This window comes from Mytilus trossulus, chromosome 13 (assembly GCF_036588685.1).
Source record: "Mytilus trossulus isolate FHL-02 chromosome 13, PNRI_Mtr1.1.1.hap1, whole genome shotgun sequence".
Taxonomy (NCBI): domain Eukaryota; kingdom Metazoa; phylum Mollusca; class Bivalvia; order Mytilida; family Mytilidae; genus Mytilus; species Mytilus trossulus.
In genome coordinates, this window is record NC_086385.1 from 59,082,240 (window position 1) to 59,097,387 (window position 15,148).

The following is a 15,148-nucleotide window of genomic DNA, read 5'->3' on the forward strand; positions in this document are numbered from 1 at the left end:
TGCATATACCCAGGCTCATTATCAATTTGATTACTGATATTAAGGTAATTAAATGTGGAGTAATATATAAGACCTTTGGTGTACATGCCTTTGACATATGTATTGATATCACATCTTAGTGCTTTTAGGTCAAAGTGTTCCAATTTGGTGTAATGTTGTGTATTTAATTTTCGATCACCTTCAAGAAGGTAATTGACCTTATCTTAAATAACAACATTGTTACTTTCATTGGCTTTCTTAATGATTAATGATTCATCATTTAACAAAGACGAAATGCCGGACATCTGTGAAAGACTTAGATTGTTTCGAAATTTTCGAATTTGCATTGAATATAGTTCGTGCTTTGTATTGAACAGGTAATTAACAAGGGTGTTGCAGGTTAAAGGTGGCGTATGTCCAGATTAAACTCGAAAGGGATGAATTTCATTCAAGTTACCATGATATAAGTAACGACATCTCATTTTTCTGCTTAATTCATCAAAATCATGTAATGATATAATGTACATAAGAACAGGAAGGTATCAAGTCATGAACATTACAGTTGTTTTCCATTCGTTTGATATGTTTGAGCTTCTATAAGCAGATTTTTCCGTTTTGAATTTTCCTTGGAGTCCAATATTTTGTTTGTATTTTACTTGTTAAATGTTACTGCGGAATCCACCTGATGACAAGCACGACACTTCTCCGCGATTTGTCAAGCGGGCTCAATTTTTTCGGTATACCAGCATTCCAACTTGCTTTGATGATCGAGTTTTATTATTCAACGATCTGTCTATGCCTCAACATCTAGGTCACGGCTGACTAAACCTAATGATTTAACAACAGGAAAAATTACAAACACTAAGGATACCGAGGAAATGGAAAACGGAAAATGTCTAATTTAATGGCCAAGTGTATCAACTATAATAACACGCACTGCGCTCCGTATAATAATTACAAGTTAACTTATTTTTTTGAATGATTGTTGTTTAATGTTTAGTGCAGAATAAGTAATGCACAGTTAGGAAAAGGATATGGTGCAAGGTAAATCCATAAAGACTCATTTGGTATCTCTATCCTGAAACTGTTGTTCTAATTTTAAACAGTTGTTGGTGAGTGAGTCACCGGATATATATTAATAAAAACATTATCTTGGAAACATTCAGATTTGACATGCTACCGTTTGGTCATGTTTGCCAAAATGATTACAATGAAATATATTTCATTCAATGTAAATGACGGCGAATGCCGACGATGATCAAATGGTTTTTGGACTAGGTGATAGCAAATGATAACTCTTCATATGGTGTACTGTAACAACTTTTCGCAGAAGATATAAGCTGTATGTCTTTATGTTGTATCTGTCCTTCCCTCATGTATTGGTGTGTCCTTAAATTTCAATAAGGTGGTACCCAACACCTTGACTAAAATTAATTTGGCTTGTTTAATTTTCTTAAAACTTTTGACAAAGTATTTACTTTGACCCTTTGACAAAAATATAAAAATTAAAAAAAATTTAAACCAACCGTTTTATCAGAAAATTTACACTGGTTATATAGCAGTTTGACAAACACTTATTTTGATCATTGAGAAGCTTAATATTCCCTTATGAACACAACGTCATTAAAACGTTCTGCTGATTTTACCGAGTTATCTCCCTGTAGTGTTAGGTACCACCTTAAATGATAATCCATACAAACTGCGAAGTTATTGCTAACTTGCTAAAAAAGGATGCTGTCAACTGTTTTAATAGATAATACATAAGCCTATGTACTAGATATTTAGGTGTCAGACCACCAATTACTCCCTCGTATGTAAAAGTAGTCCTATTTTGACACAAAATAGTGCTTTTGATGTCATCGTTTACTTAAACTAACCAACAAATTAGCAGAAATGAAACTTTTGGTGGAAGGGAAACAAATGTAGACCATTTTGAGCCGAAATTCACTTGCCCATGAGTTTGCATTAAAAATTCAGGATTAATGCGCTACATGGTACACTAATTTAAGATTTCCAATAAACCGGGAGTTATTTTGGTAGTACCTGTCTTTTCAAATTCAGAAATTTGTTACAAGACTTTAAACATTAGTTGAAAATTGGCATGTAGAAAGGTGATACATGTACAATTCAGGATATACCTGGTTTCCATGAAGTTAAACTTAAGGTGAAATATTTAGAAAGCTGTGAAAATTGCAAAATTTGGTTGAACAGATAGTTTTTTTTAATTGGTGGTCTGACACCTTTTAGGATATTGCGGTGAAGCCCCAAATTCAGAAAACAATTGATTTTTTTTACTTAACTGATCATATGAAGTGATAGTAGTCACATTTCAATCTTTTTGGGGCAAAAAGTCACATATTGCAAATTTAGGGCCTTAAACCTGAATTTGTGCTATTTTTAGCTTTTCCTACCCTGACACTATGCTTTCACATAAAATCATGTCCCAAATTGTTATAAATGCACAGTAAGTTGTGTCTGTGGTATTTACATTAAAACATGGCTATTTTACTACCAAAAAAAGTTGTTGTTATCAAGATTTTAGAAATTATTTGATTTTTTTCCCTGTTATCATTGCGTCATACCATGTATTTGGCAGATAACATAGCCTGATGTAAACATTGCAAAAACTCACAAAAATCCCATTTATTATCTCAAATGAAAGTTTTATACCTTAAGTTGTATCAACTGATAGTAAATAAAAACAGTTAAATGACCATGACTGCACTTTTGATCATTTATTAGTCCCATTACTTACACCAGGTGTAAAAAAGGGGGGGGGGTCAATATTCCTTGACTCTTCAATACCTTGGATTTTTTACTTAACCCATTGTAAAAATTGTGGAAAGTCTCTTAAGTAGTAGAACAAACAAGAAAAAAATCATCAAAACTAATCTTGATATTGAAAGTTTATGTTCCTGTAGTCCAAAATGAAATTTTCAAGTATTTTCTAACAAAGTCATATATTACAGTCAGTTTAAATTGAGCTGTGAAATTTGTAATACAAGTCACATTTTGCTCAGATAGGATGTTTCTGACTTCAAATTGACTAAGGATTAAGAATAAAGCAAATCAAAGATTTCTGAGCAACGTTTTTGGCTCTTTAGGTGTTAGACCACCAATTACTCCCTCCAATTTAGAACGTATGTAAAAGTAGTCCTATTTTGACACAAAATAGTGCTTTTGATGTCACTGTTTACTTAAACTAACCGACAAATTTGCAGAAATGAAACTTTTGGTGGAAGTGAAACATATTTAGACCATTTTGAGCCACAATTCACTTGCCCATGAGTTTGCATTAATAATTCAGAATTAATGCGCTACATAGTACACTAATTTAAGATTTCCAGAAAACCGGGAGTTATTTTGGTAGTATCTGTCTTTTTAAATTCAGAAATTTGTTACAAGACTTTAAACATTAGTTGAAAATTGGCATGTAGAAAAATGATACATGTACAATTCAGGATATACCTTGTTTCTTTGAAGTTAAACTTAAGGTGAAATATTTAGAAAGCTGTGAAAATTGCAAAATTTGGTTGAACAGATAGAGATTTTTAATTGGTGGTCTGACACCTTTAAAATGAATTCAAATAAAGCTGCATTCAACATGTTTAATGTATTTCACATAACTTCTTTGCATTTTGCTATGTTTTCATACCGATCGTGAATGATCATACTTTTCTGTATAAGCAGAGTAGTGCCCTCTACACAATAAAATGATATTCTAATGTTATTTGTGTATCCGTTGTTTTGGTGGGGTTATTGAACCAATTGCAGTTCAATCACAATAGATAGTTCGCTCGCTATTAAATCGCTTCCGAATTATACTTATTACCAGGTTTGTTTTTAAACACGACGGCTGCCACGTGATATAGCGTTTCTGCTTACACTACTGATTTTGTTTATGGAGTTCGGTTTATTAAGTCCTTAGTTGTCTTTGTTGTGATGTTTTGTACTCACTCACTCACTCATCCTCGTCGTGCCTGTCAGCACATAAGGCCTCAACAAGTACTCGCCAAATTTGCCTGTCTTTTGCCTTCTTCTCAATCTCCTTCCTGGTTTATCCAAGGTCTTTCATCTCTGATTCTATCATTCTGCGCCAGATCTCTTTTGGCCTCCCTCTTTTTCGTCTACCATCAGGTGTCCATCTCAAAGCAATCTTGGTGTTATCCTCATTTCCTTTCCTCAATACGTGGCCAATCCAACGCCATCTCTTCCTTTTAATATCTGTTTCAATACAACACTGATTGGTTTTGTGGTACAGGTTTTTGTTGGAAATAGTATTGAGCCAGAATAGCTTACAGATCTTCCTCAAGCAGGTGTTATGGAATGAGGAAAGCTATTTCATGTCTGATTGGATAATTATCCAACATTCTGCCCTATATAGAGGGACTGACTTCACATTGCTGGTGTATATTCTAAGCTTTGTTTTTCAGACTGATTGACCTTCTCTTCCATATGGGCAGAATGGATATTTGGCTTTGCTTATTCTGGCTCTTAAATCTTTTGCTGTTCCATTGGTGTTACTTAACATGCTCCCAAGATATGTAAAGTCCTCAACCTCTTCTATGATGTTATGTCCCAAGTACACTGGTTGTATTGTGTTACTGCTGATGTTCATGAGCTTGGTCTTCTTCTCACTTATAGTCAGTCCTTTACTTTGTGCTGTTTCATTCAGTCTGGTGGTTTTGTTCTGCAGGTTGTTTCTGTTGCTGGAAAGTAGACAGATATCATCTGCAAAATCTTAATCCTCAAGAAAAGAATTCATGGTCCATCTGATGCCTGTGATTTCCTTACCCAATGTTGTTCTCATACACCAATCTATTGCTCTAATGAATAAGATAGGAGAAGTTTGTCGTACTCCAGATGTTACTTAGAACCATTCTGACTGTTGACCGATATGTAATACACAGTGTCCATAGCTGTTGTAGAAAGCTTGTATTAAGGTGATTATTTTAATAGATGCACCATATGCCCTAAGGATGGCCCATAAGCAACTTCTTTTAATACTGTCAAAGGATCTACGAAAGTCGATGAAATTTAGAACTAGTTTGTTTTGCCACTCTATACTTTGCTCTATTATATTTCTGATTGTAAAAAAATGGTCGATACATCCTCTACCTGATCTAAACCCTGCCTGCTCTTTCCTCAGAATTTCATCTATAGCATCATCTTTTCTGTTTAAAAGTACTCTCAGTAGTATCTTGCTTGGTACTGACAGCAACGTTATACCACGCCAGTTGTTGCAGTCACTTTGGTCTCCTTTCTTGAGTAGTTTGATTATAAGACCCTTTGCCCAATCATTTGAAATAGTGTCATGCCTCCAGATATGTTTAAACAGTTCATGAAACATGGTTGTGCTTGTTTTTATGTCTGCTTTAAGCATTTCAGCTGTTGTTGCATCTAAGCCAGGTGACTTCCCGTTCTTGAGTCTAAGTATTGCCTTCCTGATCGCATCCCTTGATACTTCCCCAATATCGATGTCTAGTTCCATTCCAAACTGTCCAATAACTGGAACATCTGCCTGATGTTCTGCATTCAATGTTTCTTTAAAGTGTTCAGTCCACCTCTGCAGTTGTTGTCTTTCTGAGGCTAGTGTTTTACCATCCTTGGACTTACATGGTACACTGGAGCTCATGTGCTTACCACGTAGTTCTTTCGTTATTTTATACACAGTGCTAAGTTCTCCTTTAGAAGCTGCTGTCTCTGCTTCTTTAGCAAGTGTCTCTAGGTATATTGCCTTATCTGCTTTTGTTTTACGTTTGACTTCTTTGTCCCTGACTGGATATTCTTTCCTAAGAGTAGTTTGGATTCGTTCTGATTTTGTGCTGTTCAATTTTGTCTTTATGTCTTTTCTCTGCTGAATACTAGTCCATGTTTCATCACTCATCCATTTCTTCCTTTCACGTTGTCGGAGCCCTAGAGTGTTTCTTGATGTTTCTTTAAAAACAGTTTCAATCCTACTCCATCCCTGTTCTAAGCTTTCTACGGTACTTGGCTTGTTGTCTTGAAGGTTTTCTAACACTTGAAACCTGTTTCTGAGTTCGATCTTAAATTTCTTGAGAAGTGCAGGTTGTTTTAATTTGACTGTGTCGAATATTTCCCTCTTGTTGGTTCTATTCTTGACCGCTTTTCTTAGCTTCAGTCTAGTTTAACCACAAATCAAGTGATGGTCACTACCACAGTCTGCTCCTCTAATAGCTCTCACGTCACAAAGTGAGTTTTTCCATCTTCCGTTTATTATCAAATGATCTATTTTGTTTTTGTCATGACCATTTGGGGAGTTCAATGTGATTTTATGGCTGTTTTTTTGTGTGGAAAAAGTGTACCTCCAATAACAAGGTCGTTATCTCCACAAAAATCTACAAGTAGTTCTCCATTTTCGTTTATAGTGCCAAGTCCATATTTACCCATAACTCTTTCTCTATCTAAGTTATTATTTCCTACTTTAGCATTCATATCACCTAAGACTATAAGGATGTCATGTCGTGGTGTTTTGCAGGTTATACTTTGGAGTTTCTCATAAAACGTTATTTTTGTTTCATCTGCATCATTTGTTGGTGCATAACATTGTATCATTGCATTTTGGCATATTTGTTTTGTACTATTGGTTATATATTTGAAAGTACAAGAAAATTAGTTTTAGTCATGCATGACATTGTCACTTTATATTTCGACCGATGAATATAGTTCTCATATCTTTCGCCTCTCTTTTTTAATGGTTAATGAACTAGTTAAGAGCACTGAAAGAGTAATTGTAGAACATTTACTGGAGGCCGAGATGAAATATATGGTAATTTTTATAAATTTCCTGTTACAAAAAAAACTGAATTATCCGAAAAAAAAAAGATTTTCTTATTCCAGGCATAGATTACCTTCGACGTATTTGGCACAACTTTTTTGAATTTTGGGTCCTCAATGATCTTAAACGTTCCCATCGTCACCAACTATTCGTTTATTGTAATGCATCACAGTGTATGGTAAAACTCAGTCACATCCGTCTTATTTGCGTTTAAAATTTCAAACTTACACTTTACTGGATAATTTGTGTGCTTTAAATAATCAGGAGTTTTCTAATTTTACTGCAAAACTGTACACGAAGGATAACTTGAAATAAATGTTATAATAAGTGGTTACAGATGGGTACGGTCCTAACCTGTACAGCAAGTTAACATGATAACCAGTCATTTGGACTAGTCAAAGTTAACATGTGACCGAATTTAGGACTTGGTCCTAGGACTGTTTTTATGTCTGCCAAAAAGTTAAATTGTCTTGTCATAGGTTAACAGAAGTTAACTTCGAAACCAGTCCTTCCGTAAAGTTAACATAAGTTAACTTCAAAACCAGTCCTGCCACAAAGTTAACATAAGCAGAGACATACATATGTCTCTGACATAAGTTAACTTTTGTTTTGACAAATCCGATCGAACCCAGACCTGTTCCCAAGTTAACTTTTGACTGGTCTGCTCAACACTAAGTTAACTTGTAACCAGGATCGTTCTTCGTCGGTTTTTTAAAAATATTTTTAATATCTTTGTTTCGTAGTATAAACATCGAAAATAAAGTAAAATTAATACTTCCGTTATATAAACAGGATTAGATACAAATATTTGAAAATAAAAACTTGCTTGTTACACAAATTTATCTGTGATCTGCCAATCTTTCAATTAAAAAAAACGATCTTGGTTACAATATTCCTATACCTATTATATTCAACCATATATGCACTTTATTATGTATATATATGCAAGGACGTATACTTGATGTTTGTTATACGTCCTTGATCTGTGTAGCCACAATCAGTAATATTTTAATTTCAGGAGAAAATTTATCATACAAAATAAAAAATTAAAACACATGACTACAAAATTTTGTCTGCACAAATTAAGAGTCCCAGCATGTGCTCCTTATATTCAAAATATTGATATGTAACAAAATTTCAAGAGTTTCATACCTCATGCTGACTTGCAAAACAAAATATTTTTACCGCATCGACCACAACTGACCACATGTGCACTTTAATTTGTAAATCTATATACCCGCATAGTATATCAGCCATATTTTTTATGTCAGGATTCAATGTATAATAGATTGTAAAGCAATATTGTAATACAATAACAAACATTTTTTGTTCGCATAAATTTAAGGTGCTAGAATGTTCTCCTTTTATTCAAAATATTGATACGTAACAAAATTTCAGTAGTTTTGATACATGTACCTCATGCTGACTTGTACAACTAAAATATTTGACCGTATTGATCAAAACTGACCATAGGTGCACTTTAATTTATAAATCTATATACCATGTATACCCGCATAGTAAATCAGCCATATTTTTTGTATCAGGATTCAATGTACAATACAATGGACAGCAATATTGCAATAAAATAACAACAAAGTTTTGTTCGCATATATTTAGGGTGCCAGAATGTCCTCCTTTTATTCAAATATTGATACGTAAGAAAATGTCAGTAGTTATGATACCTCATGCTGACTTGTACAACAAAATTGTTTGACCACATTGACTAAAACTGACCATATGTGCACTTTAATTTTTAAATCTTTGTGGCTGCATTATAAATCAGCAGTTTTTTTTTAATGTTGTGATGGATTCAACCTGGCTCCTTTATGTCTCCTGATCCCGAAATCCCGGGCTTAAAAACACAATTTCCCGAGGTCCCGAATTTAAATAAAATAAATCCCGGCGCCGAAAATCCGAAAAAAAAAATTCCCGGATCCCGAAAGGTTCAATCCCGAAATCCCGGGCTTAAAACACCCGATCCTGGAGTCCCGATAAAGTTCCTATCCCCCTCATTGTTTTATGTTTTAAGAGTATATCAATCAAAAATTAAAAATAATTTTGTTGTATAATATCTAGTAGAATTTTCGGGGGGAAACAATGCGAATGTTGTTTACATATTTTAATTAAAGCTCAAGTCTGATATGAAAACTTTTAAACACGATACTCTATCATAAGCATATCAGTCATCAGGTCTGGCCTGTATTACACCTTATCGCTATTTGTCCGCCATTACTGGATATCACACAAGTTCCCGTGAATAAAACGGAAAGGTCGAAAACGCTGAAGTGGAAAACGCGGAAGTGAAAATGGGTGTTTTATAACTAATATCTCTCGAATCGCTTAAGCTAAATTAATAAATAAAACTGATTTTGAAAGCTTATATAAAAGTCTATAAGATAAAATTAAATAAAATATATTTGAATATTCTTTTTTACCGAAAAGTTGACCGGAAGTCTTTCGTATTGTGACTCTGGCAACACATTTTTGAACATTAAAACTTAAATTAACGGAAAGGCATATAACCCGGTCAAAATCTGTAAATTGATTCTTAAGGACAATTTAATGACAAATAATATGATATAAAGAAAAATATAAATACATTATATGAAAAGGATAAAAAGTTGACCGGAAGTCCCCCTTGTATATAAATGATGAAGTCAAATTTTCAACTTTGAACTTTAATTCACAAAAAAAAAATAGAGCCCTACTTCAGTCGTCGATTCAATTTGTTTATGTTAAATATTTTAGCTTGTTCGGTCATTTAAGACGCCAAAATTGAAGTTTTAGTACGAGGAATATCTCAAATATGCAAAAAAAATCTACTCAAAGACACATACCGAGACACCAAGCCGATATAATCTGGTCATCTGTGTGCTGTTTAAACTCTTATGATGTCATTTTGACGTTATGAACAAACTTTCTGAAAATATTTTACATACTTTGCATCTTTGTAAAACACATGTTGTGCAAAATATATCAGTGAAGAGGATTTTCCGCTCTTTGACCTGTATTACCCGTATCTAAACGTGTACATGCATCGTGTAATGTATGTTTTAAATTGTGTATTGTTGCGGTGGTTTAGAGGGGAAGACGAACCATCAGATAGTCGCTTTGATCTACGTTTTGTGCTTAAGTCTTGTAAATGTAGATGCATATTGATAGAAATGTGCATACAATAATCAATAAAGTGAAAAGCTAATGTAGTTCAATGATAATTCAAAGAGAAACAAATGATCAAAAGCTGTCCAATTTGACACATACCTAGTGATTTCGATATTTGATAAATATAATTTCAGTCGTTGATTTTATGAATTAGAATGAAATAATTTGCTTCTGAATTGTCTGCCCATAGATGGCGTTTATGTTAAGTGGCTTGTGTGATTTGGCGGTTAAATCATTCGGCACGACAGGGTCTACTCGATAGGTCACGTTAATTTTTCTAGCTGTGTTAGTTGATTTAGTACGTTCGAATTTAGTCTTGGATTATGAAGGTGAACCCGATATTTTATTGAGAACTGTTTTAACTGCTTTAAATCAATAAAGTAGAGGTATTGAGCCAATTGTTGGTGATAGAGAGACGGAGAAATTTGGTGGACTTATGGTTGAATTGCAAGGTGATAACCAGTTGATGGAGTCTCATGTGAAGAGATGAAGAAAAAGGGAACATACTACTCTTGTGGGTCCTAAACACATTACAGGTCCAGCAGTCCATATGTCAACAGTAGTAAATCAGCCACCCAAACCTGGCCTCAGTGAAATTTTGAAAGATGAGTATTTAAATTATCTATAAATTTAACTATGATAGATTGATTATAATTTGACCAATGATTATATTGAATATCAAGTAGGTCAATCTGATATTATTGTTAAGGATAGACTTAGCAGAAACATTCAATTTTAGATGGATATTGATACGCCTATATTTATTATAGATAATATTAGAGATGTTGTATATTACCTTTCTATTCAAATACAATATCGATCTTTTGTTTGTTAAATAATTTATTAGTTTTGAAAAATACCTCTTTTGTAAAATCAGCGGTTACTGATTTATTAGCGATGATGTAATTGTAGAGATGTCAAAAATTCACCTTGCTGTGAATCCTTTAACTGTTTCTGTTCAGTCTAAAACTAACTAAACACGCTTAGTATTAGATTTGAGAGAGAATATGACAGATATTTGCGGAAGACCAGTGTAAATTTTGAAGATATGCGTATTGCAAAACATTACATTTATCCCAATTCATATACGTTTAGGTATGATAAACATTATGCACAACAACATGTCTATATGTTTCCATCTCATAGAAAATATCTATGATTTGCGGTGTTACTGCTTGTTATATTTTTACTAAAATATCTCATTAAAATGGAGAGGAGAAGGAAAGCAGACTATTATGAACTAAGACGATGCATTCGGTGCACATGACGATGAGGTATTATTTTATACAATAAGTAGCGGTGTTATACCTTAGGCTGAAAAGTTTTTGGACTACTATTAAAAACCTTACATATTTAAGGACCTTTTTACTATTCCTGACAATTGTATAGACAAGATAATGAATAGCATTTCATACATTGATTTGTGTTTAGCAAAACGGAAAAGTATTTGTTAGGAAGGTAGCTTCTTTGTTAGGACAGCTTATATATATTTCTCAAGTTATAGGCGATTTTGTATATTTATTGACAAATTTGTCTAATGAAATAAATAGTATTCATTCATGGAACAGTAATATACACTTTTCTGTAGACAGTATTGGTCTTATTAAAAAAGATTTTGGTTTAAAATGCACATGAAGCCGATTAATGTTAATGTTAAACCTTTTTAATCTGCCAGACTATAGAGTACAGCGAAAACCCATGTAATATTGTTCACGATACGTGGTAAGAATGTGGGGTTTCTACAAGTTCCAAGTGGAAGGAGTTCACAGTAGTGAAAAATGTATTTTTGTCGTTGATAAACTTTTTAGCTTGCAACAATATAAGATTAACCGCAATCAAAATGTTGTTAGTAAAGGGAGCACAACATCAATATTGCAAAAGTTAACTTTTAGACATTTTAGCATATTTATTGCTCAATGTTTTTATTTACATGGTAGTGAGTCTATGTACTGAGAATACCAGAGCAGATTAGCTAGTCAGATTGTTGATTATTATGATTGGCTATAGGCTAATTCTGAATTTGTATTTCAGATAGGTGAATCCCTTAGGGGACCTCATGAGGTTGATTAGTTTCCCTCTGATGACAATATTAAATTGATAGTTTTTTATTCCAGATTTTGGAATGATAATTCGTCACGAATTGACTCTTTCACGGTTGATTGGCGAGGGATTAACGGGTTGTTCGTTTCACCTGTTTCTTTGTTCCCACAAGAATTATTGTATATTCGACAGTGAAAATTAAACTGTTGGTACTTTTACTTTATACTGGCTCTCTGCTGGTTTTTGGCTAAAACCTTTTTTCATATGGTGATGGTTTAATTTCTGAAGTGACAAATTTTATGGAGCTTCCTACTTACAAACATGCTTATATAGCTGTTTTGAGTAAAAAGGCCATATTTGGCATTGTTAATTTAACATTTGCATATTAGCATTAATGATGGATTTGTCATCCAGTTATAGATCACCTTAATGTGAGCATGTATTATAGATCACTTTGATGTGCGCATGTATATGATAGATCTCTCTTGATCTCTTGCATGTATATAATAGATATCTCTTGATCTATTGCATGTATATGCTAGATCTCTCTTGATCTCTTGCATGTATATGATAGATTTCTCTTGATCTCTTGCATATATATGATAGATCTCTCTTGATCTCTTGATATAGATTACTAGCTTTACTAGAATTTGAATTTCAGTTAGTTTTTTTAGTTGAGATTTCATGAAGTTTGCGGATAACTAAATGCATAGTACTTAGCTGATAGTTACAATTTTAGATTGCTTTTACTAGTTATGTTTCATTTTTTAATTACAAATATATTTTTGCAGGCACTCTGCGGAAGAATTGCTGGATTTACCTGCTTCGCTAGTTAGCAAAGTGTATTTACTCTCAAACCTAATGTAGAAATCTCGAACAGTTTGTACTACTAAAGGATATTCAAGTTGTCAGAGTTTTTTACGATGGAATAATTGGCCTGAATCAAACAGAATTGAAAATGGTTATGTTGTACCAGCAAAAGCTTTTTACGTTGCGAATATATTTAGCTGCATTGACACATTCGAGAAATAATGTTAGTCCAGTTGAACAACCGTTTTACTCTTTACAGTGGATACATTCTCTTATTGGATTATCATGTTTATCGACGAATTCGTCTTCAGTAATTAACCTACTAGATGATGTGTTCGCATATATTGGCTATTCCTACGAATATAAAGGAGTCTGTTTCGGTAGATTTACTGCATGAAATGTGGGATGCTATGTTTTCTTTTGGTGACTTGTATAATCAGCGTATTTAATATTTGTAAGTGTTTCATTGTTGTTGCGAGTTATGAGTTGCTTTATATTCGACGAAGTGATTATTTTAAGTTATTTTAGATCACTTTATGTCTATTGTCATTTAACGTTTCAAAACAGGCATATACAGATTGAGAGATGGCGATTCAGTATTAATTGTTAGTACTCATTCGTATAAGTGTCAGTGAAAACATGGAATTATTTTTGCATTGGGCTGATATTTCTAGCAATTTTGACGAGTTTATTTTATTTATTTTTCGGATTTTGACCAAATGTTTAGATGTTGATGTTTTACGTTAAAATATGTCAGTGTCATACTTTTGGATGCGAGAGCTCTTTATTGAAGTTTTCAATCGTTTGTTCTTAATATTAAGCGTTATGGGTTTTACAGTTTTAGGTCTGATGGTGCTAGTGCTTGTGCTAATTTAGGTTTACCATACTCTTTTTAAGAGACACGGTAGATGGTGTTCCGAAGCGGCAAGCGATATTATCGTGAAATATTTTTTAGATAATTTCTATCGCATTATTTTCAGATTTTTATTGCATGATATAGATCACCTTTTAAATTTTCCCGTTCTTTGTGTTTTCGGCCCTCAGCTCTGTCGTGTGGTATTGCACTTTACTCTTTTTTGTTATTTATAAGTATGATTATTATCAGTGGTTGTGATATATGGGTGATAACGGAAGAAGAATTATAATTTCAGTCGTTTGATTTTATGAATTAGAATGAAATTATGTTCTTCTGAATTGTCTGCCCATAGATGGCGTTTATGTTAAGTGGTTTGTGTGATTTGGCGGTTAAATCATTCGGCACGACAGGGTCTACTCGATAGGTCACGTTAATTTTTACATCAATGCTATTGATATTTTGTATCATGCATTAAGAGACTGATTGATTTACAAATGATTGTGTGTATTGAAATACTTGTATATATATATATATATATAGGTAACATATGGCCACCGAAAGCTCTTTTTTTGAGAGCCCAGGTGGTCGTGTGGTCTAGCGGGACGGCTGCAGTGCAGGCGATTTGGTGTCACGATATCACAGTAGCATGGGTTCGAATCCCGGCGAGGGAAGAACCAAAAATTTGCGAAAGCAAATTTACAGATCTAACATTGTTGGGTTGATGTTTAGACGAGTTGTATATATATATATATATATATAAACGCCTAAAAAGTGTACATAACAACACCAATAACACAAAAAGGAACTATAAATGTAATTATTTATAAATATTTCGGATAACAGATATCCTTCGTCAGTCAGATTCTGATCTTAAATGAATCATCTTTAAGAGAAGAAGTCAGAAGCTATGAAGCAATACATGGAAAGTGAAAAAAATAAATCATTATGGTTTGGGTCTTATTTCATTCATATTGGGTCAAAACAAAAAAAAATGTTTTTTATATTTTATTTGTACTATTTTCAAGTATGAAAATTCTGTTGTCATGGAAACCATCAATTTGGTAACAAAATTATGAAAATGCTGCCATTTTTAGACCAAAATATTTAAAAAAACAGACATTTTTAGATAAATCTGTCTCTTTTCATAAATAGTATAAGAAAACACCATTTCAGATTTACCTTACTTATTTCTTTAAAAAGCACCAAATTGGTAACCATGGCAACATGAAAATAGCATATTTTGCGTTTTTTTCTTATATTGCTAAGTTAGCAACTTTTAAAGAGCTCTAAAATATATCTACAACCACATCCAGTCTACTGAGTTACATGTATCAATTCATATTGGACCCAATTTACCAAAAATAAAATAAAATTGGCTGGCAAATCAAAATTGAATTGAACATTTTTTTATCAAAAGTTGACATTTTTAAAATTGTGAAAAAAAGTATGAAAAGGTAGGACAAAGCAATTTACATAATAAAATGCTTATTATGGTCAGTTTT

The 15,148-nt window shown here is 33.1% G+C and overlaps 1 protein-coding gene across 1 annotated transcript; it reads right to left on the reverse strand.

Annotated features, from left to right (window-relative positions):
* Positions 1 to 4,408: 4,408 nt before the first annotated feature.
* On the reverse strand, positions 4,409 to 6,555 carry LOC134694531 (uncharacterized). Its single transcript, XM_063555544.1, has 3 exons — positions 6,306 to 6,555; positions 5,109 to 6,063; positions 4,409 to 4,688 (listed from the first exon to the last, which is right to left on the reverse strand). The coding sequence occupies exons 1-3, from the start codon at positions 6,553 to 6,555 to the stop codon at positions 4,409 to 4,411; spliced, it is 1,485 nt and encodes a 494-aa protein (XP_063411614.1).
* Positions 6,556 to 15,148: the final 8,593 nt, after the last annotated feature.

Coding starts and splice junctions, on each gene's coding strand:
- LOC134694531 (XM_063555544.1), bottom strand. CDS start 6,555: ATGATACAATGTTATGCACCAACAAATGATGCAGATGAAACAAAAATA. Junction 6,064..6,305: donor TAACGACCTTGTTATTGGAG/GTACACTTTTTC, acceptor TATTCGACACAG/TCAAATTAAAACAACCTGCA. Junction 4,689..5,108: donor CTGAGGAAAGAGCAGGCAGG/GTTTAGATCAGG, acceptor TCTACTTTCCAG/CAACAGAAACAACCTGCAGA.